At 39.7% G+C, this 26643-nt stretch overlaps 1 protein-coding gene across 4 annotated transcripts in view; it reads left to right on the top strand.

Moving 5' to 3' along the window:
- DNAH5 (dynein axonemal heavy chain 5) overlaps positions 1-25231 on the top strand; it is a 463741-nt gene extending 438510 nt beyond the window's left edge. For all 4 annotated transcript variants that reach the window (XM_075586253.1, XM_075586252.1, XM_075586255.1 and 1 more), the window contains 11 exons: positions 5696-5817; positions 7715-7864; positions 8525-8770; positions 9368-9587; positions 9847-10052; positions 16123-16326; positions 18145-18360; positions 19908-20120; positions 21582-21734; positions 22068-22299; positions 24886-25231. In XM_075586253.1, coding sequence (XP_075442368.1) covers positions 5696-5817; positions 7715-7864; positions 8525-8770; positions 9368-9587; positions 9847-10052; positions 16123-16326; positions 18145-18360; positions 19908-20120; positions 21582-21734; positions 22068-22299; positions 24886-25037 — 2114 coding nt within the window. In that variant the 3' untranslated portion in view covers positions 25038-25231. The remainder of the gene's footprint in view (positions 1-5695; positions 5818-7714; positions 7865-8524; positions 8771-9367; positions 9588-9846; positions 10053-16122; positions 16327-18144; positions 18361-19907; positions 20121-21581; positions 21735-22067; positions 22300-24885) is intronic.
- The last annotated feature ends 1412 nt before the right edge of the window (positions 25232-26643 follow it).

Genomic DNA, 26643 nt, shown 5'->3' with positions numbered 1-26643 from the left:
GTATAACAAAGGGCTATCCGGCCCAGCCCCAGACTTTGAGGAGCCTGGCACAGTGGGAGGCTTAATATGCTAAGAGTCAGGGGTGCCAGGTTGGCGCATGCCCTTGGCAGAATTGAAATTGGTGCCCACACGGCTTCAGAGTACCGGCAGATCGATGATAAGCTGGCAGAGATTGGCTGATTGGCTGTAGTGGTTTGTGAATGGGACTCCAAAACCTATAAGAAACCTAGCAGCCAATCAGGACCACATATTCTAAGGGCCAAACCACCAGCGGCAAATTCAAGATCCCTAAAAGATGCTCTGAGAGAAATAGACGCGAGCCGGCTTCAGAAATTTCAAAGCAGGAAATTTTCTAAGTCCCGCTTTTCAGGGGTCAAGTTCTGAAAACGGAATGGAGTGGTCGCGGCTGCATGCCGAATTGAGTTCCAGGACTTTTGTGAGTACCTCCTGGTCATTGGGAAGGACTCGTACAGACTACATTTTGTAGCCATTTGGACGAGGAAAGGTTAGTTCGTTAGCCCAGATCCCCAATAAGTGTGTTTTCTATTGCATATTGTGATTCATTGTGTGTATGTCTTTTCCTGGAATAAATTACAATTTATTTTACCTCCTTGTTTTGCTCAATCATATGATCCCAGTATAAAAGGTGTTAATGAACCTGGTCTCCCGTGACAAACCCATCTTGGAGAAGCTAACTTACAACCTCCAAGAAAGATGGTCTTCGCAAAATTCAAAATACAAAAGGGAGAAGCGAGTCGCCTTCCCCCCCTTCTAATTCTTCCTGAGCTTTATATCCCAGCTTCATCCTAGGTACACTAACCGCACCCAGTGCAAGCAACCTAAAGAATGAAGGACCGATGACAAGATACGGTAGCACCAGAACACCTATCTCGGTCCACAAGACAGACATGTCTTCTAAAACATCTACAGGTTGTCCTCGCTATCCAGCGTTTCACTTTAAAATGAATGGCATACTGCACCGACACACTTTATTCGAGCAAATACCCAGTATGTACCTGGCAGATACCTGGAATGCGCCGCTCCTCACCTCTGACAAGCCCCGTTGCGTTTGCCTTCCCAGCCTGGGTTCATGCCTGGCTGATGGGCGGCTGATCTGTTAAATGATAATGATTAGGATTTAATAGGCTGCAATGCTTCGCGTGTCTACCAGATGGCATAAATTCATGAATTGTAATGCAGTATATATATATATACTGTGCAGTATTGCAGCCAGCGGGAATAAAATGCTTCAATCCCTGCTTGGAAAATACCTCAATGCACTCGGGCAGAAAACAGTCACAAACCTCAATACACCCGGGTATACCCGAATTCGTGGGACTAGCCGAGCTCGAATAAAGTGTGTCGCCAGTGTACACTACCGGCACATTTTATTTGAGTGCGGCTAGCTCCGCAAGCCTGGGGATGCCCCGGCATGCTAGCCGCACTCCCTCGGCGTTGACGCGCGGTCACGCGTCATCGGGTGCCTGCGCCCCCTGCACACGCGTCCAGGGCTCCCCGAGGGAGCCCTGGTGTCCCGCGATGTGGGGGACGGCGGCAGGGGGTTCCGGGGGACCCGGCGGACCCGGCAGCGGGTGAGAGAAAGCCCCGATCGGAGGGCGCTCCTCCGTGTCTTCGGCGCGCGCCCTGCACCCTCTGGCGCGCGCCAGGTTACTGCTGCGGCCGAGACCGGGCAAATGCTCAAATAAACTCGGCCGCAGCAGTATCCAACACTTTAAAATGCAACCCTTTCAGATGTTTTTCGACCCCTGAATGCGTTATCCGATGCCTGAATGCGTTATCCAACGCTCACCGGCACTGATTAACATGAGAGTGCACAAAATCTGCAAACAGCGCAACGGACCCCACAACGCCCCATTTGCCCAAAGATTTGACCTAGGATGGGTGATAGTGGGCAATATATGCATTGGCAAAGGACACAAACCAGGCTACATCGATGCCTGCAGAACAAATATAATGGAACGTGGACATCCCTCTTCAAACCATGTCTTTACCATATCTAAGTGACAGGAAGGCATAGCAAGGGAGAGAAACAAGGTTATACCTCTGAGAACCAAAAAAACATCTTCATATCAGGGGAATATGACAATGGCCTAGGATGTTTAGTAGTCCAGATGACAAAAGACGATCAGCCAACTTCACCAAAGGAAGAAAACGATCTCCTGAAGGTGATTGACAAAGAGATCAAACAAGATAAAAACAATCGGACAACTCCTCTTCCACTCCATCCACCCAGTGGACATCTCCCAACCAAAGGAAAGGGAGTTGAGAAATCAACACAGACAGATCAGTGGCACGATGGGTTAGCGTCTACAGCTACAGATCAGAACCCTGCGGACCACACTACTGAGTTAGAGTCTACAGCTCACCCTCAGAGTACATCATTGCTTACAGAACCATAGTCTCTGACGTAGTCGAATGAGATACCACTGGTTCCAGCAAACACAGATAAATTAACAATTCCAGAAACAGCTACAGAAATCTACCCTACAGTCTGTGCCGTGGTCACAAACATGACACCTGAAGATACGCTAGGACTTCATCGTTCTTCTAAATGGACAATTCTCCAGCGACGGTTTGCACAGTTTAGACATACTACCACTGCTCTCAACCACACAACTGGTGGTAGAATAAACCGCTGTCATGGTAAGCCTCCTTGCAAAAGATTAAGTACTATCAGCACAGTGTCCGAGGCAAAGATAGTCGTCCCCAGTTGCGTCCAAAGGGGGACACATACAGACAAGACCAACTGTGTCAATGGAAAAGGGAACCTCTCTAATGGGAATTCCTTCTGGAAGCAGAATCCTACGCCCAACAAGGGTGACTCCACAAGAACAGTTGGACGCCTTAGCAATCCTCAATTGTGCTGGGAACGCATGTGTTGGAATTAACCAACCAGTCCTCACGACCCTGGAAGCAAGTCCAGCCCGACTTTTCCATGAGCCTTGACAATGCTCATGGGTGCGTTTCCAGTCTTTGTCGGAGTCAGAACTTTTGCCCAGCTTTGGGGATTTGGGGTGCCACCACTTTGGTGTCCCTATTATCATTCATGGGCTCACCCATTTTATGGACTCTTAGAGAAATAATGAGGAGCACCCAGCCATCCAGATTGGTGCAGCTACCTCGACACTTGGACCGCCAAAAGACTTTGGAGCCCAATGGTACTGGCCGGTACCATCTGTCACGTTGCCCCCCTTGTGCTTCATCACATTTATTCTACCTTTTGCCGTCAGGCAGGTTATTGTCATGATGTTATTCCTTTTGTGTTTTCCCTTGTTTTTCCCTTCCCTCCCTTACCTCCCTCCCCTCCCAACACAGCCAATGTAAACTGCCCCCAAGTAGGTCTTGACTTAGTGTGGAAAAGGCTAAAGTAGGGTTATGGTAGCCCCAAGGCAGACGAAGATGCACTCTTCAAAAGAGTTGATAACTTCCCCAGAATCACGGTCAAAGACTGTTCGAAGTTACGAGAGCTCAGAGATTTGCTGCAGAAATTGGAGTCTTCAAGAGCAGATCAATTTCTATCAGGTCTCAACGTCTTAGACTCAGCTCGTGGAGTGAAACCCTGTGACGGTGAGAGGGTAACCACGCTCAATAATAAAAGTTAAGCCCACTTGGTTGCCCCTGATCGGTGTTTCAGCCAGTTGCCTTGGCAACCACCCTGCTTTTACCAGGAGGGACTTCTCTCCCTCCCCTTGCCAGGTTGTATTGTTCCAGTTAATTTCCCATCAGCACAGACCAGCATGCTATTTTTTAGTACCAGCAGCCATCTTGAGCAGTCACCTCTTCTATCCTGGTAAAGTTACTGATTTTTACATATCCTGCATTTAGCCAACTTCCCTCATAGCTCCCCCTCCCCTCCATTGCTCTCATGTCCCAGTGTTCCTCAGTACTTTCCCCCCTTTTTATTTGTATGTTGTTGCCCCTAATAAACACTTCAGCAAGTAAGAAGGTTCCCTTGCTTGATATACAGGATTGAGTTAACCTGCCTGGCCCTATGCATCCATCATGGTGTGCTTGGGCCAGAACAATGGCCAGAACAAAAGTTCAATCTCTTTCAAGAAATCTGATAACCTTGTAGAGCAGAGATCCAAAATTCTGTGAGTTGGAAGATTGGACTTTTAAAATACACCAAGACAAGTCTCAATTACTGGCTAAGAAAGGCAAACCTGGATAAAGTGAAATCTCTAGTTTTACAAGAATGTTTTACATTGACTACAGATGCAAGTTTTCAATGAGGGGGGCACATTTTCCAGATTTTATCGCTAAATTAATTAAAGCTTGCATTTCAGAAGCATATCTTAAGGCAGATATGATTCCCCCTCCAAGAATTTAGGTCTATTCCACTAGAGCCATGGCAGAAACTAATCAAGCCACTCCTGATGAAAGTCTGCTATCTGGTTAGAACTGCAAGCCTCTACAGATGCAAACTTTGGCAGGAAGTGTCTGCAAGCCATTATCTCTTTACATCAATATCATTTTCCCTCCCATTCTTAACATACTGCTTTGGGACACCCAAGTGTAATTGCAGTCATAGATGGATGCAGAAGAAAAATGGAAATGCACCTATCAATATTTCAGTTTCTTCTAGTCTCTCCAAACTGCGTCCTTCCCTCACTTATAATATTTTGTTTTGCTGGTTACAGTAAGTGTTCTCTTTTATAGTTTTCATAGAACAAATGAATACAGGCATACCCCGCTTTAAGGACACTCACTTTAAGTACACTCGCGAGTAAGTACACATCGCTCAATAGGCAAATGGCAGCTCATGCATGCGCCTGTCCGCACGTCCTGAACAGCAATACCCTGTACCGAAGCTGTACGCAAGCAGGGAGACTATAGAGCCTGTTACACATGTCTTATTTACATCAGTTATGCATGTATATGATGATTGCAGTACAGTACATGCATCGATAAGTGGGGAAAAGGTAGTGCGTCACTTTAAGTACATTTTCGCTTTACATACATGCTCCGGTCCCATTGCCTACGTTAATGCGGGGTATGCCTGTATATAACTATTGAGCACATTCACATGTCTTAGACGGGTCTGCCACCCTGCTTTTCACGATTATCTCCTAGCATACAGTACTTTCACTGGAGCAAGGGATTCTGGGAACTGACATGCAAATGAGGACACAGTATCACCTTTTACTTCAAATCCATTTTTACATGGACCTCTATGGCTTTGATAAGAAGTTAACTGACCTACGAGAGAGATGCACCTCTATTAAACCCAGGTGTCAGTTCTTATCCTAGCACCAAATGGCAAAAGGGAAGAGGAGCAGATATCCAAGTGTAATTACTGTTATGGAGGGACTTAAAGAAACAGAAATATTGGCAGGTACATTTCCCCTTTCTAGCTAGTATATAATGTGTAGGTTACTTTAAAAAAAAAAAAACAATCAGATTTTCACCACTGGAACTCAATGCCACTGAATAGCTTCATACATCAGGGTCTTTAACACCTTTTTTTTTTTTTTACCTTATTTGCAGAATAAAATTCAATTGTTTTTAAATTACTGTAGGCTGTTAATATCTGGTCAGCAAGGGCTTCGTAGAATTCATTATTAATTTCTCATTTTATTATATTCTTAGGCAGCTACTGTTTGGGGAAGATTGTGTTGTATTAAGTGTTTAACTCTTTTTGCTTCTGCTGAAAGTTTCAATATATTCTTTGCAGGTGGGGCTTCCTTAGATCTTAAAGCATGTCCGCCTAAACCATCTAAATGGATTCTGGACATGACGTGGCTGAATCTTGTGGAGTTAAGTAAGCTGAGACAATTTTCCGATATTCTTGATCAAGTAAGTAGATATTTAAAAAAAAAAACATATTATTGTACAAGTAAGACTTGCACAAACAATCAGTGTATGCTGCATCATGAATGTGTATTTCCCCCCGTACATAAAAAGTATTGTTATAGTGATTATATTACATGACTCTAGACCAGGGAAGCGCAAAATTTTGGCGCTGCGCCCCCCATCCAGCTCCCACTTGCTCTTGTGCCCCCCTTACCAATGTATTTATCTATGCCCATTTAGGGCTATAGGTAAATATAGTGACAAGCAATGTATTTTTAGGCAAATGTTTGTTTTTAATTCATTGTTATGTTTTGTATTTGTGTTTTCTTGTTTTGAGTTAATTATTATGTATTTGTAGGGCTTGTTTTTATTTAATTTTTTGCTTGTTTAGGAGTTTGATTTCTTTAATTGTTGTGTTGTTTAGACGTTTGATTTATTTTATTGGTGTGTTGTTTAGGTGATCGGTTTCATTAATTGTTGTTTAGGTGCTTGGGTTTTATTATTGTTCTGTTGTTTAGGTGCTTGTTTATTTATTGTTGTGTTTAGGTGATTGTTTTCTTTAATTGTTTTGTTATTTATGTGCTTGTTTTTTTTTATTGTGTTTAGATCAATAGGTAGAGGGTAGGGGTAGTTGCTCCTTGGAGGGGGGTTAGGCCGCCCGGTTGGGTAGCAGGGGAGAGGGGTTAACCCCTTAAATCCTTTAGTGGTTATTAATCGCTAGGGTATTTAAGGGGTTAAGGGCCATTAGATTGTATTTTTTATTGTTGTGTTCCTGCCGACGGAGGACAAGGACAGGGAGGAAGATGAAGACGGCCTTTATCCTGGCAGGGAAAGTAGAAGTTTTATTTACTTTATGCTGACTGGATAGTGTTTTATTTTAAATGGGCAAATGCATTATTATCCATATCTGGATAATAATAAGAATAATTTTGCCCATTACTGTACTGCATGTGTTTGGGGGGTGGGGGGGAAGAGTTGTTGGGGGTAGAGGAGGTGGGTATTAGGTTTGTTGTGTTTTTTTAATGTTTTTGGGGGTAGAGGGATTGGGTGAAGGGGGTAGTTGCCCCAAGGGTGGGTGGTTAGACCTCTCGGGTGGGTAGCGGGAGTGGTTAACCCCTTCAATAGGGGTTCCCACCGCTATGGTAGTGAAAGGGTTACCTCCTCCAGCAACGTTCCCAGCAGGCCTAACCACCCACCCTGGGGCAACTACCCCCTTATCCACCCCCTCTGCCCCCAATGAACAGGCTATTCAAGTTTAACCCTTTCATTGCGGTATTGAAGCTCTTTTTTTTTTTAAATTGTATACTACTGTGTTGATTAGGGGGTCTCCGGAGCTGAACCGCATTGATTACATGTCCGGGGAACCCCTGATTACTGAGTTACAGGCCCCGTTATGGGGTGCCGGTATCCCCATGCTATTTTTTAATTTAACCGCATAGGAGATACCGGCACCCCATACCGGGGCCTGTAACTCAGGGAAGCAGGGTGTCCCCGGACTTGAAATTAATGCGGTTCTTCTCCGGAGACCCCCTGCTCACGCACACTAGGATTAAATTTTTAAGAAAAACACTGCGATTGCCTGTCAGAGCTGTGCAGGGAGAGGCACCTCTGTGCAGCTCAGATTGCGAGAAGCTCGCAGGGGTAGATCTTGGAAATAATCTGAGATTACTTTGCTGCTTCGCCGTACGGTTTTGGCATTTTTCTACCTCACGGTTTTAGAGGGTTTCATATTCCTTCTGAATACCGTGATAACACAAATGACAAACTGTTTGTCAGGAACATGCCAAACCTTGCAAGATAGCAGCAAACTCTTCAAAGCTACTAGAATCTGGCCCATGGAATTTTACAGGAACAATTTTACTTACATCTTTTAGTGACAAATGCTTCTAAATTTTTGCAGATTTCAAGAAATGAGAAACAGTGGAAACTGTGGTTTGATAAAGAATTTCCAGAAGAGGAACTTGTTCCTAGTGGTTATGATCAAGGGCTTGACTGTTTCCGACGTTTACTATTGATTAGGTCTTGGTGTCCAGACAGAACCATTGCTCAGGTAAATATATTAACTTTTAAATAACGTATTATGAATGACCATCAAAAATACAAGATAGCCAACATTATTTTTAGTCTTTTGACAAAGATATAGGGGCCTATGCAGAGAGCAGCGAATTTTAAAATTGGCGAATTTATTAAAAAGTAGCTTTTTTGGAGAGTTTTAATCTCCATATGCAGAAAAGTGCGAATTCTGCTATGTTTAACATGGATGCGTGTGGCGAGTTTAAATTGGCGAGATGCGCGCTTCAGAAATGTGTTAAAACAAATTCGCGCCTTTTTTTTTCCCTTTGCAATGGCCGCGAGCGGCAGTTTTTTTTTGCGAGGCAAAACGGAGACAATCGCGCCATTTTATTGGCGCGAACAGCCGCTAGATGCCGTTCGCGCCTCTCTGCATACGGATATTTTTAAAACTGGCGAGATTGAGGTTCTCGCCAGCCGCGAGGCGAGTTTTACAAATAGAAAAGAAAAATTGGCGCGTTTTTCGGAACTCGCCATTTTCTGCTGCTTTCTGCGCGATTTTCTCCAAAAAATGGCGAATTTCGAAATAGCGCTGCTCTCTGCATAGGCCCCATAATGTATTTTAAATGCATTTGCATGGGCCATAAGATGTTTTCTTTTTAGTTAATATAGGCCTTGATGCTATTTTTTTTAACTAAAGGCCAGAAAGTACATTATGGATTCCATGGGAAGCAAATATGCAGAAGGAGTAATATTGGATCTGGAAAAGACCTGGGAAGAATCTACCCCACGAGCACCGGTAATCTGCTTCCTTTCCATGGGATCTGATCCAACAGACTCCATCATTGCTCTTGGAAAGAGGCAGAAAATTGAGACACGTTATGTTTCTATGGGACAAGGGCAGGAGGTGCATGCTCGGAAGCTTCTACAACAAACAATGGCACATGTAAGATTATAAAATGGCACCTGCCATATTTCAATTAAATGTTAATTTAAAGGAGAAAGACATACAGTATAAGATAATTTGGCAATGTTATCTATTATTAGCTGCAATATGGAATGTTTACTACAATTTATTTTGGGAAGGGCAAATAACGATAACAAAACCGAGTTTAGTTTAACCTGTTTTAAAATATTGCCAAATACATACTGGATTTTTTTTTTTAATGAAATCATGATTTACTGTCTGAATTTTGGTTAATGCTTTGCATAATATAATACAATTATTTATTAATTTTATGATCAATAATTATTATTTTTCTTAACATCCAATTACAAAAACAATCCATTGATCTTATGGTGATTCTTAGAAAGCATTATTTAGTTATACAATATGGAAAAAAATATTGCTAATAAAAAGGACCTTTGAGGAATAACATTACATAGTAAATTATCATTAAGCTATACAAATCAGAAAGTTTGCATCACATAATATTGATACAAGCAATGATGTTTAAGAGGTGATGCATAATAATACATTTTGTACATTTGTATTCATCAATGAAATTAATTAATCTATTATTTTTAACATAAATCTCTCTAGGGTGGCTGGGCTCTTCTGCAAAACTGCCATTTAGGTCTTGACTTTCTAGATGAGTTGATGGACACTATTGTAGAGACTGATACTGTACATGATACTTTCCGCCTGTGGATGACTACTGAGGTTCACAAGCAATTCCCCATCACCCTTCTTCAGATGTCCATCAAATTTACCAATGAACCTCCTCAAGGGCTTAAAGCTGGCCTGAAGAGAACATATGGTGGTATGTGATGATCTATTTTACAAAGAGTCTTATTTTTCCTTCTATTTTAAAAATGAACACACCAAAGAGTAGTGTCATGTTTACTTTCTTACAATGGAATTGTTATTAGTAAATGCTGAGATTTTTACCTTCTTGAAGCATATAAATATTATAACTTTCTAAATGCTGTAGCTGCCACACAGTGAAAGGTCCTTGTTAATGGGACTATATACCGCATATAGAGTACATTTTCTACCTTACGGTATGTCTTTGTTAACAGGTGTAAGCCAAGATCTACTTGATGTTAGCAGTATGGTTCAATGGAAGCCTATGTTGTATGCAGTGGGATTCCTGCACTCAACAGTTCAAGAAAGACGCAAGTTTGGACCTTTGGGCTGGAATATCCCATATGAGTTCAACCAGGCAGATTTTAATGCTACCGTACAGTTCATTCAGAATCATCTTGATGACATGGATATTAAAAAGGTATTTTATTTAGATGTATGTGAAAATGGTTGTTTCAAAATAATGGGACAGTGATCAGTAGGATTTGATTGTATTTTACAGTTTCGTAAGGTTTGGGTTCCTTGAAGTCTCAGTGGAATTAATACAATGCCGTTGTTTACAACAATAATTGGGGAAGCATTATAAAGTCTTATGTACTTTATTAATTAACCACCAATTCAGTGCATCTTTACTGTTGTAAGCTCAGTCAAAACAATTAAGAAACAGTACAGGGCAGTACTTACTCTTGCAATGTTATGCATGTACTGTAGCATTCACAAAGTGGAACTACAAAACTACATATTTAGTATTGAGCTAATTCAGAATGTAAATGTAAAATTGAAATATAAATAAACAGTAAAATATGAGTGATCAAGAAATGGAAAGTAGATGGATTCTAGAGGGGAATTCTGGGTACTGTAAGCGTGACAGACTTAAGATTCTTATTGTTAATTATTCATACAGTACCTTTATTGTTAATACCCTATTATTGCTACCCAAACCTTGAAGACTAAATATGCAGTGATATAAAGCAATTCTGAGTATTGCTACACATTTTTAGTCATTCAGTGTTTCTTTTGTGGAGTCCAGTGTATGGGACCATTAAGAGTCAACATTGCTCAAAGTTTACATAATTAGGAATACATGAAATTCAACTTTTTTTGATGGATGGGAATGTATAAAACATACTAAGTCTACGTACATATTTGAGGTGGTTTATTTTGAGTAGAGTTCATTTGTTTACCACAAAAACAATCTCTCTCTCTCTCTCTCTCTCTCGGCGAGCAGATTTTTTGGTGATTTGTCGACCACTGTGTATATATATATATATATATATATATATATATATATATAATAAAAATCTCTCTCTCTCTCATACACATACATACATACATACATACAGCTCAACCCCGTTACCACGTGATCCGTTACAACGTGAATCCGCTTATAATGCAATGCAAGTGTGGCTCCCAATTTTTGAATACTTTACAACACGATTATTGGTATCTTAAATACTTTATTGTACAATGCATACAATTGTACATTATTTCTAACACGATCCGCTTATAACGCAATGTGTTTCTTTGGACCCCAAGCACAGCGTTATAAGGGGGTTGTAGCATATATAGAACAAAGTTCTGTTATATACAGTGCTCAAATGAGTCAAATAATGAATAGCATGTGTATTTAAACAAATAACCTTGATTGAAGAAAGTTCATAATGTGGGTGACCAGAGAGTCAGTGAGTGCTAGTAAACACAGGTATAGTGATGCAATGAGACACATATATAAGTCCTGGTAGGTGGTGTAGATGAGAAATAAATCCAAATCCCACTAATCCTCCTCCTATTGGGACTATGTCTCAACACGGAGTAATAGCCTGTGATATAACAGCTCAACAATAACCACAGCATAAGTCTTAATGGTAAAGTTCTCACATCTGGTCACCCATTCTGTCTTCGTTGGCGTGCATCACACGGTGTCAGCAAGTGAAGAATCCCAACAGGATATGAAGGCGGAGCACAGCCGATCAAATGAGAGGTCAATCCGGGGTAAACAGCATGTCCGTTGAAAAAATACTTTATTAAATGAACAACATCATGGTGCAGGAAGATAAAAAATGGGGTCCTCTTACGCGTTTCACGCCTAAGACGGCGCTTCGTCAGAGAGTATCTACCATTACTACGAGTCTTCTCTCTTATGGTATTCCCTCCCCACCGGAAGTGACGTATTGGAACAAGGCGATGATTGGTTAATGCTAAATGGTTGTAAATATGGAGATGGCATCATCCATAGGATACGGATGGGGGAAACGGCCAAACTAAGCCGAAACTATAAGAGAGGGCTCATAAGTCTCACATAAATGCGCATTAGAGTATCTGCGGATACAAATGGTTAAAATTAAACAAAAAATAGTTAAAATCAGTGGACTGTACTTCGTGGAGGTATTGAGGATATAGATGCAACGTATTTTTGACAACATACAGACATGAAAATTATATTGATAGTATTAAATATAATTAATGATTGAGTGGATGTATGCCTATATTATAGCACAGCAATCCTTCAGGAGATAAAACGATAACCATACATAATATATAATAATATCATTCATGCTGGAAAAGTATTATTGTTTAATCTAGAATGCTGTGCACACAAACTGTAGATGACAGGTGGATGTATTAATATTGAAACAGCATATAATGAGCATAATGGACTAAGAAAGGTCTATATTGTGTTAACACACATTATAGTAGGTTAAACCTAAAAGAATAACATTTTGATATTAAGAACAATGCGTATGAAAAAAGTTAAGCTAAAAAATGTTTTAATTCCCAATCGGTATTTATACCCACGGGTGTCAAAGACCCTAGGGTATAAATCCAATACATTTCTTTTTGATTGAGGATTGATTCTCTATTACCCCCCCTAGAATGTTTGGGAATATGTTCCAATGCACTGAAGGTAAAAGTGCCAATGGAACCCTGAGGGCATGTAGAGAAATGTTTGGATACTTGGAATTTATCATCCTTTTTCTTTATTGATCTAAGATGTTCAGATATTCTAACCTTTAAAGGTCGAATTGTTCTGCCTATATATGTACTGCCACAGGCATAATTTAACCTGTAGATAACATAATTAGTAGCACATGTCATAAAATGCTTTATTTTATAAACCTGTCCTGTGTGTTTACTGTACATTCTATTTTTGAAATTGGGACCGCATATTTACAGTAATTACAGTTGCCACATTTGTGGAAACCTTTAGGAAAAGACTGTTTTTTCTGAATTTGATCAGATGAGATAAAAAGAGTTGGTGAAAGATGGTAACCAATTGTCTTTGCTTTTTTGTAGACAAATTTAGGAAATGCATGTGTCATGGTCTTTAAATCTTTACAACTATAAAGGGGATGAGACCGCTCGTCCAATAATACAATCTAGATTCTAATTCAAATAAGCAGGTGCTCGGAAGGGATAAAGATATCTATGTATAAAAGTGTTTATCCAAGAGGGATCAAAAAAGTATCCCCATTGCACCCGGCACTCAATGCTGGATAAAATATTCTGGCCGACAATATTCCAAGAGGAAAAATTACCTATGTTAACAAATGTATAGGTAATTAATGACCCTTGTACCAAAAAGTCCCAAGAAAATAATAAAGTTTTATTAGTCTAAATACTTTTTAAAAACACACATATATACATCATTCAAAACTATTAAAAAAAAACATTCAGAGGTGGCTGTTAGAGTAGGCAGCAGTTCAGTGAACTATCTATCATAGATAGGAGATCAAATGATTCTCATAAATGCTTTACAGTGAATCATGCCATTTGGTATATGATAGAGAGTTAGTTCGTAGTAACACCTTATATCAGTTAGTTTAGGCTTGTAAATGTGACATTTTTAGCATAAATGCAGTCAAATCTTGTCCCTCTATATACTGACCATATACATGTACTGAGTCTGCTCTGCGAGCATATGACGGGCTTGACTAGACACTTGGGGATATAAGTATAGCAGTGCTACGGACCATTAATACAGCATGTAGGGCTTGCAAATGTATAGAGAGCACATGTGGGTGTCCAAAGGCTTAGTACAGCCCCACAAATGCTCCGTGACCACAGAGGGTCACACACCGAGTCTGTATCGGGACTCGATGAGGTATACAAGCCTGTCTTCTCTCTATGTGCGGCTAATCACTGGGAACTCGCCACCTCTGATGACGTCAGCGAGTGACGTCTATTCCCGACGACCATTTCACGTAAGGCTACGCTTCTTCAGGGTTTTTTTTTCATAATTTTGAATGATGTATATATGTGTGTTTTTAAAAAGTATTTAGACTAATAAAACTTTATTATTTTCTTGGGACTTTTTGGTACAAGGGTCATTAATTCCCTATACATTTGTTAACATAGGTAATTTTTCCTATTGGAATATTGTCGTCCAGAATATTTTATCCAGCATTGAGTGCCGGGTGCTATGGGGATACTTTTTTGATCCCTCTTGGATAAAAACTGTTATCTTTAAATCTTTATCAAGATTTAAAACCTTCCAGTGTTTTTCTATAATGGCTCTTATTTTGCTGGCCTGATTACTATATGTTGTGATAAATAATGGAATATCTTCATTACCAGTGTTATTAAAACTAGATGAATACAATCTATTTTGTTTTCCCATGTTGGTCGTTTTGAGCAACTCTGAATGACTCGTCTCTAGGGCTCGCTGATATGCTGTATGTATATCTCGTTCAGAATACCCTCTTTTTCTGAACCTAATGTTCAACATCTCAGACTGTTGAGCGAACATTTCATCAGTAGAACAAATCCGCCGCAGTCTGAGGTATTGTCCCACAGGTATCCCATGTAATAATGGTCTAGGATGACCACTGTTGGCTCTGAGCAGAGAATTGCGGGCATTTGGTTTGTAGAACAAGTTCATTTGTATAGTACAGTTTACATCAACATACAAGTTAAGATCTAAATAACTTATATGATTGATATTATATGATGTCGTAAACTTCAAATTGTAATCGTTTTGATTCAAATAATCAATTAAAGCCAATAGTGTTTCCGAGTCCCCATTCCATATCAATATTAGGTCGTCTATATATCGACGATAAAAGATAATATTTTTACGAAAGGGATTGGTGTCACTGAAAATGTAAATGTTTTCCCAATAGCCCATGAAGAGATTAGCATAGGAAGGTGCAAAAGATGTGCCCATAGCCGTGCCATGTTTCTGAACATAATAGTGTTTATCGAATAGAAAATAATTGTGTTGTAATAAAAATATAATGGAGTCTAATAAAAAGTGATTTGTGCAGTGTGCAAATTAGATAAATTAAGAAAGTGAGTAGCAGCTTGAATACCCAATTGGTGACTAATAATAGTGTATAAAGATGTAACATCAAGTGTTACCCAAATATAAGTGTGAAACCAAGGGATGCCCTTAATAATTGATGAGTAAGTGTGACGAATCTCTAAGATAGGAAGGGAGAGTCTGAACTAATGGCTGCAGATAAACATCCGCGTACCTAGATACACCATCTCCCAAAGATAATGCAATGTGTTTCTTTGGACCCCAAACACAGCGTTATAAGGGGATTGAGCTATATATATATATATATATATATATAGCTCAACCCCCTTATAACGCTATATAATCACTTTTCAACTTACTTAGAGTTTTTTTCATAACAAAATCCAATAAAGTTTTGTAAAAACCAAGGGCACACATTTTTGTTTTTTAGAACAAACTGTAAAACAGTCAGTTTGATTTTTCTGAATTTTTGTACAAAATTGCAAAATGCTTTAGGATTAGGTTTTACAGTTACCTTAGATGGGTGAATCCGCCCAAATTAATTTCACGGATTTTCTTGTATTTTAAACTCAAAATGTTTTTCACGGTGTAAAATCCGCAAAAGGATTTGACGGTTTCAATCCGTGTGGATTCATCAATAACCACCATTGAATACAACCGGCGGACGGTTCCATTGGTCTGCGCACGTCAGCGAATCAATCTCAAAAAGGGCGATTACCATTTTGCGGCTTTTTTATTATTATTACCAATACACTCCACGAATTACGCAACCTGTCGACGGATTTGTAGAATCCAATCCACGGATTCAGCAATCCATTGGTGAATTCTTAAGATTGCTGAATCCTTAGGTTGAATTCTATAAATCTGTTGACAGGTTGCGGAATCTGTGGAGTGTATTGGTAGTAATAATAAAAAATTCACAAAACGGGAATTGCCCTTTTTGAGATTGATCCGCTGCAGTCGCAGACCAAAGGAACCGGCCGATCCGCTACAGATCCAAATTCGCCCCCAAATTTTGCCCATCTCTAACAGTTACCCATCTGCAGTTAAACTGATCTATGCCTGACTGTTAAAAAAATAAAATAAATAGCTACACTTGTACCACTTTTGGTGGCTATGAGCTGCTGTAAGTACTGTAATGAGCAATACAAGTTCTCTTTTCTGTAAAGTATCTTCTTTGTGTTAAGTCATTTGACTGTTTAAGTTGTGAATCTTTTGTATTATTTTATAGGGGGTTTCTTGGACTACTGTGCGCTATATGATTGGTGAGATCCAGTACGGTGGAAGAGTCACTGATGACTATGACAAAAGACTGCTAAACACATTTGCCAAAGTCTGGTTCAGTGAAAATATGTTTAGCCAGGATTTTTGTTTTTACAAGGGTTATAATATCCCTAAATGTACAACTGTAGACCAGTATCTGCAATACGTACAGGTTAGTAGATTTTGTATTTCTGGAAAGACAAATATCTCTTTCTTGTTTACATTAATATCTCAAATCTACATATAGATGCGTAATATTTACTGTGTGTGCGTGACTATATCTGATTGTGTGTTCTGAGTAAAGTTTTTAACACTGAAGACTCATAAAATGAATGTAGTATTTTAAAACACTTCTAGGATATCATGAAACAATTTAATTATCTTACATTTGCCTGCTGATTTGTCATTTCCTGGATAGGTTGATATACTTCCCTTTATTAACTGACTATTATACTCTTTACTGTATAAACACCTACAGTAGTTCTTCCCAGCGGTGTAATATAACTGTCATCAAATATACATTGATACAGTACATTAAACATTTTTCTGTGTCCTGTAGTGTTGTTGCAGTATTGCCATTCACAAACATTGTTCGAAAAAGTACCCGGGCGCTATCTCCGCATGACGTGTATAAGGTGTACAAAGAAAAGTAATGTAATACAGACTGAGTACAATGTTCTTAAGGTATCCTCCTATGACTCCGAACCCCAGCAGGATCTATCCAGGACCCTTGTTGGCAATGAAATACAAGAAAAGATGGGGGAGCACAGTTTCAGGAAGAGGGCGGTTAGTGGTGTGTCCTAATTGGACTAGTGATGATATAGTAAGAGACACCTCTATTGAGGCGACAATCTATTGAGCGGACTCCATCTAAGAGTAATGCACATACGGTAATGTGTGTATGTAAATGGAATGATACAAGGATAATAGAAATATATTCAAAAGACTTACACGGCCTTGTGTAAGTTCTGGCACGTCAAGGTATCTTTGTATGGGTTGTCTTCTTTGCAGGATCTGTTCTTTTACGGTCGTGACTTCTTTCCTTGTTGTCCCTTCCGCTTTCCTCGTTGGATGAGTTTCTCCCTAGAGGTGTCTCTTACTATATCATCACTAGTCCAATTAGGACACACCACTAACCACCCTCTTCCTGAAACTGTGCTCCCCCATCTTTTCTTGTATTTCATTCACAAACATTACCATTAAAATACTTCTACAATTAGTGTTGTAATATTTAATACTTAATTACAATTCTGTTGATGTCTCATTTGACAAAACTTCTTAATTATATTTATAGTTTCCATTTCATTTGTTGCTTTGTAGTGAAGTACCTTAAAAGTAAATACATTTTGTTTGGAGTATATTAAATGGTTGTCATTTTCTTTCAAAGGACATTTTCATTTTACCTTTCTAATCATTACAAATTAAAATAATTAAAAGGCTGAATATTTTTTATAGCATTTTGCTTTCCTCTGTTTTTCACAGAAAGCTTTTTTTTAATTGCGATTTTGTTCACTATTTACTGTACTATGCAGGGATTTGCTATAAACACCTCACAGTCCATTTAAACCAATGGCCAGGAAGGTGTCTTCCAGCACTAGAAGGCATTTTATGGCAGGGCAACGCCTAGTAAATAAGGGGCTATATCTTATAAAAGTTGGACTTGACTGAATCGGATAGCTGCAGAAATATGCACTTTGAAGCATGTTAAACATATCTTATTGTTTTCGATCATGTATACTTCATTAAAACAAATCTGATAGATGGCATGTTACACTGAAAACGAATTGCCCTCAACTCAGAAATTGATACAATGCTTTATAATATATCTCGTATGATGCCTCCTGCAGTCAACTGCTCTATGTAAATAACTCCCCAAATCATTTAAATATAATAATAGGGGGGTTTGAGACAAAAGTAATGCACACACACTTTACTTTCTGCATATATTTATCTTTGCTACTGTAAGTTTCACATATGTTTATACATTTAGGGCCTGACTACCTATGACACCCCAGAGGTGTTTGGATTACATCCTAATGCTGACATCACATACCAGAGTAAGCTTGCAAAGGATGTTTTGGACACTATCCTTAGTATTCAGCCTAAAGATAGCTCCAGTGGAGGCGGTGAAACGCGAGAGGCTGTAGTTGCCCGATTGGCAGATGATATGCTGGAGAAGCTCCCTGCTGATTATATGCCATTTGAAGTGAGTAAATTGTTTTTCACAAATATGGGCATGGATAGACTTTAGTGGTAGTGCTTTAGCCATTTAATATTTGGAAAATGGAAAATCAACTCTATCAACACTATGGCCCTTATTCTGTAAAGTGTGATAAGCGCAGATGATGTCCTATCGCAGGAAAATACCTATTAAAGTCAATGGGCCTCATGCACTAAAGGTTCATAAAAAAAATCACCGGGCCATTTAAATCACCGTTTTTATCACGGTATTCAGAAAGCCTTCATTACCTGTCATAGCAAAATTCACAAAACGGGTGATTGCCGGTGATCTGATGGACGACCCTCTGAAAAGGCCTTACCCGGCGAGTTGTATCTGCTGCAGAGAGAGCTGCTCTGAGAGAGCCGTCTCTCCCTGTGCAAATCTCGCCCGAAATGCATGTGTATAAATTTTAATTTTGATAATAGTTTAGATGAGTATGGGGTCTCCTGAGCTGAACTGCATTGGTTTCAGCCTCGGGGACCCCCTGCTTCCCGAGATACAGGCCCCGTTATGGGGTGCCAGTATCTCCTATGCATTTTATTCCCATGGTCATGTGACGTGGATATTTAAATGCATAGGAGATACTGGCACCCCATAACGGGGCCTGTATCTCGGGAAGTAGGGTGTCCCTGAGGCTATCCACTATGGTAATGAAGTTTACTGTAAATGCATTTTTATTGCATAGGGTTCATGCCAGGGGTCTCTGGTGCTAATATTAATGTATATCAGCTCCAGAGATTCCCGGCATCAGTCCTATGCAGGAAAAATGTATTTTTTTTCTAAGTCCTATCTCGCCGCTTCTCTGCAGGTTTCCAACACCTTTACACCAACTTTTTCTGGCCTGAGGATTTTGTGATAAAATCACCATTCTAGAGCGGTGATAGGCGTTCATAGCCTAATCACTGCTACTAGAATTGCGTGAGTTTATGAACATGCCGAAAAGCGGTGATAAGTGGCTTATCACCGCTGCTTCAGTGATTTTTTTTATGACCAAATCTGCGCTTATCCCACCTTACAGAATAAGGGCCTACATGTTTCTTACTATTTGAATTACCAATCATTTCATTGTCATTTTCACTCATCAACCAACAAACAAAGGTAAATCGTTTAGAATCAAAAAAGTTTGTCGTACCTGCTAATTATTTATGGAAATTGTTGATTGAAAAGATTGTGCGTTTATTTACACGGGTATACATACATGTAAATATTTTTTTTTATATTACTAAATACCACAGAATTTTAAATAACATTATTTATATCAATAGCCTACTGTATTTGTCTCAAATGTCTAAAACAGTGTAAATATTTGTTTACATATATCACTCAGATTATGAAATATAAATAGCACAGTGACATAGAGAAATGTAATTCCTGGATAAAATTATAATTCTCATCAAAGTAACAACATACTGTACCAACCCATCTTTATTGAGACCTAATTTCACTGTGGTTTCTGTAGACTGCATGTAATAATACTAATGTTAATAAAACAAAAATGTAACTTTTTTGCGGGCCTGTTCACCCATTGGCAGGTCAGAGAACGACTGCAGAAAATGGGGCCATTCCAGCCTATGAACATCTTTCTACGTCAAGAAATTGACCGAATGCAGAGGGTGATAAGCTTAGTGCGAATTACTCTAACAGACTTAAAACTTGCCATTGATGGCACCATTATAATGAGTGAAAACTTAAGAGATGCCTTAGATTGCATGTACGATGCAAGAATTCCTGAACGTTGGAAAAAGGTAAACGGGGGGCAACTGATTTTATTACAAAGTAAACTAGAAATTGTTTATGATTGCCATTTATGAAACTCATGTGACCACTAGATATTGAGAGATCGCTCTGCCTAAATCTAAATTCAATGGTGTAGTTAGTGTGTGGAGTACAAAGTGGCAATGAGGTAAAATCAATAGCAACAGAAACAATGTGTGAATTAGGTATTCACACCAAGTCACTAAAAAATGCACTCAGTGTATATCAGTAATCAATTATTTACATAGGACTCAGTGAAGAATTCATCAATTGCCTTACCACAGGAGTGATCTATTTGATTATATGTGATTGTGGAAACCAATATGTTGTTAAGACTCACAGGCAGTTTAAGACCAGAATACTTATTGGGTCCATCCGTAACCATCTAAACATATCAGTTGCCAGACATGTGGTGTAAATGTACCAAGAAGGTAGCAGTACACTCAAGTTCATTGGGACTGAACATATACCATGGGGTCCACGGAAAGGAGATTGGGATAAAAGAATTCTTCAGAAAGAATGCAGGTGGATTTACACCCTACGTACACTAGCACCAGCTCTGAACGAGGGGTTCATATCCTCAGGTTTTCTATAGATACCAAGTAACTACAGGAGATCACCGGTATAGTATGTATATTCAACAACTATATTCACTAGTTGACATCTATTATTATACATGTTTGAACACTTTTTGGCACATTATTCATGTGTTATACATCACCTGTTGTTGTCACGTTAACCTGTAGTTCATGTATAATGACAATCACCTTTGTCAGTTTACACTAATTTACATGTAATACTTATCATTATTCCCTTTTTCACTATTGATAATAGTCATCCATATAGTCACTACATTTAGGTATATATACACGTATCGTACAAATATGTTTACATTGACCACACAAAAATGCATAGGCAATATATAAATGCAAATTTTTTTTTTTAGATTTTCTTTTAAATTGTTAGCTATGAAAGTTTACACCACATGAAATATGATAGACTTTGTTGACACTACTAAAATTAGAAAAACGTAATAAACAGGAATCAACATTTCTCTTTTATACCATGTTGTCATGTATTTCCTCCTTCCATTATTGGCAATCCCGAAATTGCAAGCTGTTCACGAGTTGAAAAGTACAGTACCATGATAGCATATTTGTTTAATTTGCTGTAGTTTCCTTATCATCCATATATGTCCGCTCCAACTTATATTTAATGAGGGTCATGGATTTTGAGTTTGCCGTATTCATTTTTAGCATAAGCAGGCTTACTGACTTCAGTGGAATATCATGATAAAAATGGGTACTATTCCATTGAAGAAATAATTTTAAGCCAGAGTCCCTAAATCTCATTGATTTTAATTCTTGGAGGTTGACATTTGTACAACATGTGTTTGAAAAACAATACTCTACAGCTTTAAACACACATACTTATTTTTTTTTACAATCTAGGCTTCATGGGCTTCAAGCACACTTGGGTTTTGGTTTACTGAACTTCTGGAGAGAAACTGCCAATTTCACTCCTGGATCTTTGAAAGTCGACCAAACTGCTTCTGGATGACAGGATTTTTTAATCCCCAAGGATTTTTAACTGCAATGAGACAGGTAAAATGTACTTTAAAGCAAGCTGCATCTCTACTGTAAGGAAGTATTAACCCACTGCTTTGTAGTTTGAATTTTTTTTGTTTATCTTACCAGAGTAAGATGATGAAGTACAAATTAATTGGATAATACAGTAGAAAATGTTATTTCTCCTAAATCCGTATCATAATAAAGCAGCAGAACTGCAAGATGGTGCAGAAAAGTAAAAATAGAAATAATCCAAAACTTTTATTTACAAAAGTATTTTTTATCAGTACCTGTATTGAATGAAGTCTTTTGCAATGTTTTTATGAATAAGCAAATAACATACAGTATTTAATTTTTTGTTTCCAATAGGAAATTACCCGTGCTAACAAAGGGTGGGCTCTAGACAGTGTGATACTTTGCAATGAAGTTACCAAGTGGATGAAGGATGACATTTCAACACCACCATCTGAGGGCGTGTACGTTTATGGTTTATACCTTGAAGGAGCAGGCTGGGATAGAAGGAATCTTAAGCTTATAGAATCAAAGCCAAAGGTGTTGTTCGAGATGATGCCTGTAATCAGGATATATGCAGATAGTAACAGTAAGTCCATTTAAAGCTTGATTGTTTTATACATATGTAACCCTTATTCCCCCCCCCCCCCCAGACTCATCTGTGGTGTCTAGGGTGCGTGAGGGCAGATTACATGCATAGTGGTGGTGCATACCTGCGTGGAACAGGAGGGCCTGAGCTTCCCGCGGTGTTATGGGGGGAGACAGGACCAGGCTTCTGGGGTATGGGCCTCCATGGTATCTTAGTGGTTGTGCAGCGCCTCCATCTTCTATAGCTCCCAGGGATATGGGAGAGGACCCTTATAGAAGAACCACCCTGGTCCAGGGGTGAATGCTCCAAATCACACAGTCTTTGGTAAAAGCCACAGGGTCTTTATTGTACTCACAGCTTATTAGAACAGCACACAGCAGCAATAGTACACAGCAAAACACTTCCTTCACCGTGTACAGGATCTGTCTCCTTCTCCTCTCCTTCCCTCCAAATAGTTCTCCTCAGGATGGTCTGAAGGGGGGTCTTTGCTCCCTGCCTCCACCCCAAGCCCAGGGCGCTCAGGGTGGGGCTAGCTCTTCTCTCACCCACTAAGCAGGGTGAGAGGCACTGGTCCACCTATAACTCACTAGGCCCTACTCCTCTGGAACCTATGATCTAGCTCACACAGTCTGACTGTCCAGTCAGACACTCCAACACCAACAGAACAGAGAGCACACAGGGACTGCAACTAAGTTTGGTCAGCCCCGCCCCTCATGACATCAACAGAACCTCCCCTCTGCATCAGGCCTACAGCAGAGTCAGGCTTGTATCTATCAATCAGGCAGGGCTTACAAGGGGGGAAAAACCATGATTACTACTGGGGCCTGTCATTAACAGGACTTACCACAGTAGTAGGAAGATGTTATAGCCCATGCTATTTACAGGGGGCTACACATATCCATATTTAATTTTTATTTAATGTGTTAATCCAATGCAATTAGGAAATCACTTGCAACAAAAGGCAAATCACCGGTTAGTTTCATGTTATTTCTATTATTTCCTTTATATACTGGCGACACACTTTATTGAAGTGTGGCCAGTTCCGCAAGCCGGGAGATTTCCCGGCTTGCAAGTGGCATCCCCTCGGCGTGCCGCGCGTCACCGATGCGCGGTCACGCGTCATCGGGTGCCTGTGCCCCCTGCACGTGCGTCCAGGGCTCCCCGAGGGAGCCCTGGTGTCCCGCGATGTGGGGGACGGCGGCAGGGGGTTCCGGGGGACCCGGCGGACCCGGAGAGGAGAGGGGGAAGCCGCGATCGGCGGGCCTCTCCTCCGCTGCTTCGGCGCGCGCCCGGCACCCTCCGGCGCATGCCAGGTAACTGCTGCGGCCGAGAACGGGCAAATGCTCGAATAAACTCGGCCGCAGCAGTAATATTATTGGTGCAAATTTCGCCTTGATTACTCTTTACTAAAATATGTTTACATTGCCTGTAAAGGGCCAGCAAAGACCAAAAGAACTAGGGGCATGTATAATTTGTTAAATTCAGATGATTATATCTTTCAAAAATATTTTGCAATTTTTTTTAACTCTTTAGTTTCTTTGCTTACCAAATGTTTTGCAGCAGAGTTTTTACAAATGTTACCAAAGATATTTTGGGATTAAACTTTTTTTTCAATCCTAGAATCTAGTTAAATAGTTTTTGTAATTTATTTAGTTCTTTGTAATGTTTTTGTAATGTCATAAATATTCAAATATAAATGAAAATACATGTTATAAATGTGGATTTCACAGGAACCAATCAAAAAATACATACAGCTCAACCCGTTATAACGCGATCCGTTACAACGCGGATCCGCTTATAACGCGTTGCAGGGATGGCTCCCAATTTTCATATTTATGAATACTTTACAACACGATTATTGGTGTCTTAAATACTTTATTGTACAATGCATACAATTGTACATTATTTCTAACGCGATCCGCTTATAACGCGGTGTGATTATTTGGACCCCAAGCACAGCATTATAAGGGGGTTGAGCTGTATTATTTTTTACAGGACACAAATAAAATTGGATTTTTTTTTAACTTTGACTGAATTTTTCAAAGTAACACTATTACTGTACATTCAGAAGCTGTTTTGTCCAAAAAACCTTTAGTTTGTATTGAACAACATTGTTTAATTAATGTTTGAAATTTAATTATCATATATAACTGTAACCATTAAAAACACTATAAGCAAATCATTTTAGTGTATAGTATGAGAATTACTAGTCACTTCAATCTATGCATTCTTTTTACAACTTGTATTCCTTATTTTCACTTTTATATGTAATTTAAAGAGTATATAGAGACCAATACAATGTTCAGGAAATGTATTGTACATAACCTTTTAACAATAAAAAAAATCCTTCTGGCATGTAATTTGCTTCATGATGTTTGTGAAGCAAAACTTTTTTTATGCTTTCATTTCAATGATACATTACATTATACTGATACATTTAGAGCATTATTTGCTGTATGATGACTGTGGACATCTTGTCACCTTGAAATGCTTTGAAACCCAAATTAAACTTGTAACCCTTATTGCTATGTGTTGTTTCAGTGAAGTGGTGGATTGTTTCTTATTTTGTTTTTCATTTTTGTACAGCTGCAAAAGACTCACGGCTTTACTCATGTCCTATCTACAAGAAACCAGTACGTACTGACCTAAACTACATTGCAGCTGTTGATCTTAAAACTCTCCAGCCACCGGAACACTGGATTCTGCGCGGTGTAGCACTACTGTGTGATGTAAAATAATTTTACAATAATTTTTTCATATAAATATATGATTATTTATATATTTACCCTGCACTTTTTGTTATGTTGTCTAATAAATTATTTCATTGTATAACTGACTATTCCCAATATTTAACAATGTAAAAAAAAAAAAGTTTGTTAATAATGCAGTTTGTGAGTTTGTTCAATTTTCTAAAGATCTTTCTATTTGTTGCCGAATTAGCAATAAACCAACGTGACTTTATTAAAATGATAAGATGTTTTAAGTAAGTCTGTTCACCTGCAATACAATGTATATATATCTATATATATAAAATTTAATTTTGTGAGGTTGGTGCTAGATGTGGTGAATCTGATTGGTCCTCAGCCTCTGGCCAATCAGATGGGTGGCTCTATGACATCACCCAACTGCCACTCTCTTCTTCTCCTCACCCGCACCTCACCTTCCCCCCCGGCCTCACCCAACTGACACACACACACACACACACACTTCTTCACCCAGCTCACCTCCCCGCCAGCTCCCCCACCCCATCACCCCCCCCAGCTCACCTCCCCCCAGGGAATCCACCAGGCTCACCCGAGCCTCGGCCAGCAGCAGCATGTGGGTAGTGTCGCCGTCGACACAGCTCCGTGCGGGGGAACCGCCGCCTCCAGCCGCCTCTCCCCCACCACACGGTTTCTCAGCAGCGCCTCACCTCCCCACCCACTGCCGACACAGCTCCATGCCTGCTTGCATGTCCTGATCAGTGTGACTGAATTGCTGGTTGATTGCAAGAGCTGGATGTATTAAGTGTGGAGTTAGAACCAGGAGGAGTTGAAATAAGGAAGGGGTTAAACAAGGTATAGTATATTGAAGTACAGTTAATTATTAGTACTGTACTTATAACTCCATAGTTGCAATAATGAGAAGGATTGAGAATGCCACTCAATGCACATCTTGCCACATGTATATGCACTTGGAGAAGCTGTTCCAAGGAGCATACCGCTTTGAAAAGTGTGAGCAAGTGGTCACTTTAGAGTCAGAGATTGCGTATCTGAAGCGGAAACTTGTAATATTGATGGACATTGACTATCTTGAAAGGTGTTTAGTGCTCACTGAGCAGGACCTGTCTGGGACTAGTGGTGCTGCGAGTGAGGAGCCGGTAGGTAGCTGGGTAATAGTTAGAAGGGGAATGTGGCAGGACGGCCTGTAGCCGAGGTCAGGGAACAGTCCACACATGTAGTTTCAGGATAAATGAAAACGTTCAGTGGCTTTATTTCTCCACAGCAACATAACATGCGGGTACACTGTCCCTTTAAGCAAATAAATCCTGCTCCACGTTGGGAGAAAACTGACTAACACAGCAGTCCTAGCTAGCAGGCTGGCTGGCTAAACCATTCCCAAACCGTAAGAGTCTTTTTAAGCAGTCATGCAAACAAATGAAAGAAATCTTACTTTGGCTGCAGTAAGTAGTGTGCTGTATCCTTCTGGCTAGCAGCACATCTATCCATGTGCTCTCATCTGAGACAGGCAGCTACTGCTGGTAACAAGATCCTTATCTACCTTGCTGGCTCTCAGGTGTCAGCTTACATCATGATTAGCTAGCTTCCACCTGAGTTAACCCTTATGAGTACTGGATGAAGCACT

The sequence above is a fragment of the Ascaphus truei genome, chromosome 2, assembly GCF_040206685.1.
Source record: "Ascaphus truei isolate aAscTru1 chromosome 2, aAscTru1.hap1, whole genome shotgun sequence".
Lineage (NCBI taxonomy): Eukaryota > Metazoa > Chordata > Amphibia > Anura > Ascaphidae > Ascaphus > Ascaphus truei.
The sequence above is the reverse complement of the archived record's forward strand: the minus strand, read 5'-3'. Positions and strand labels throughout refer to the sequence as shown.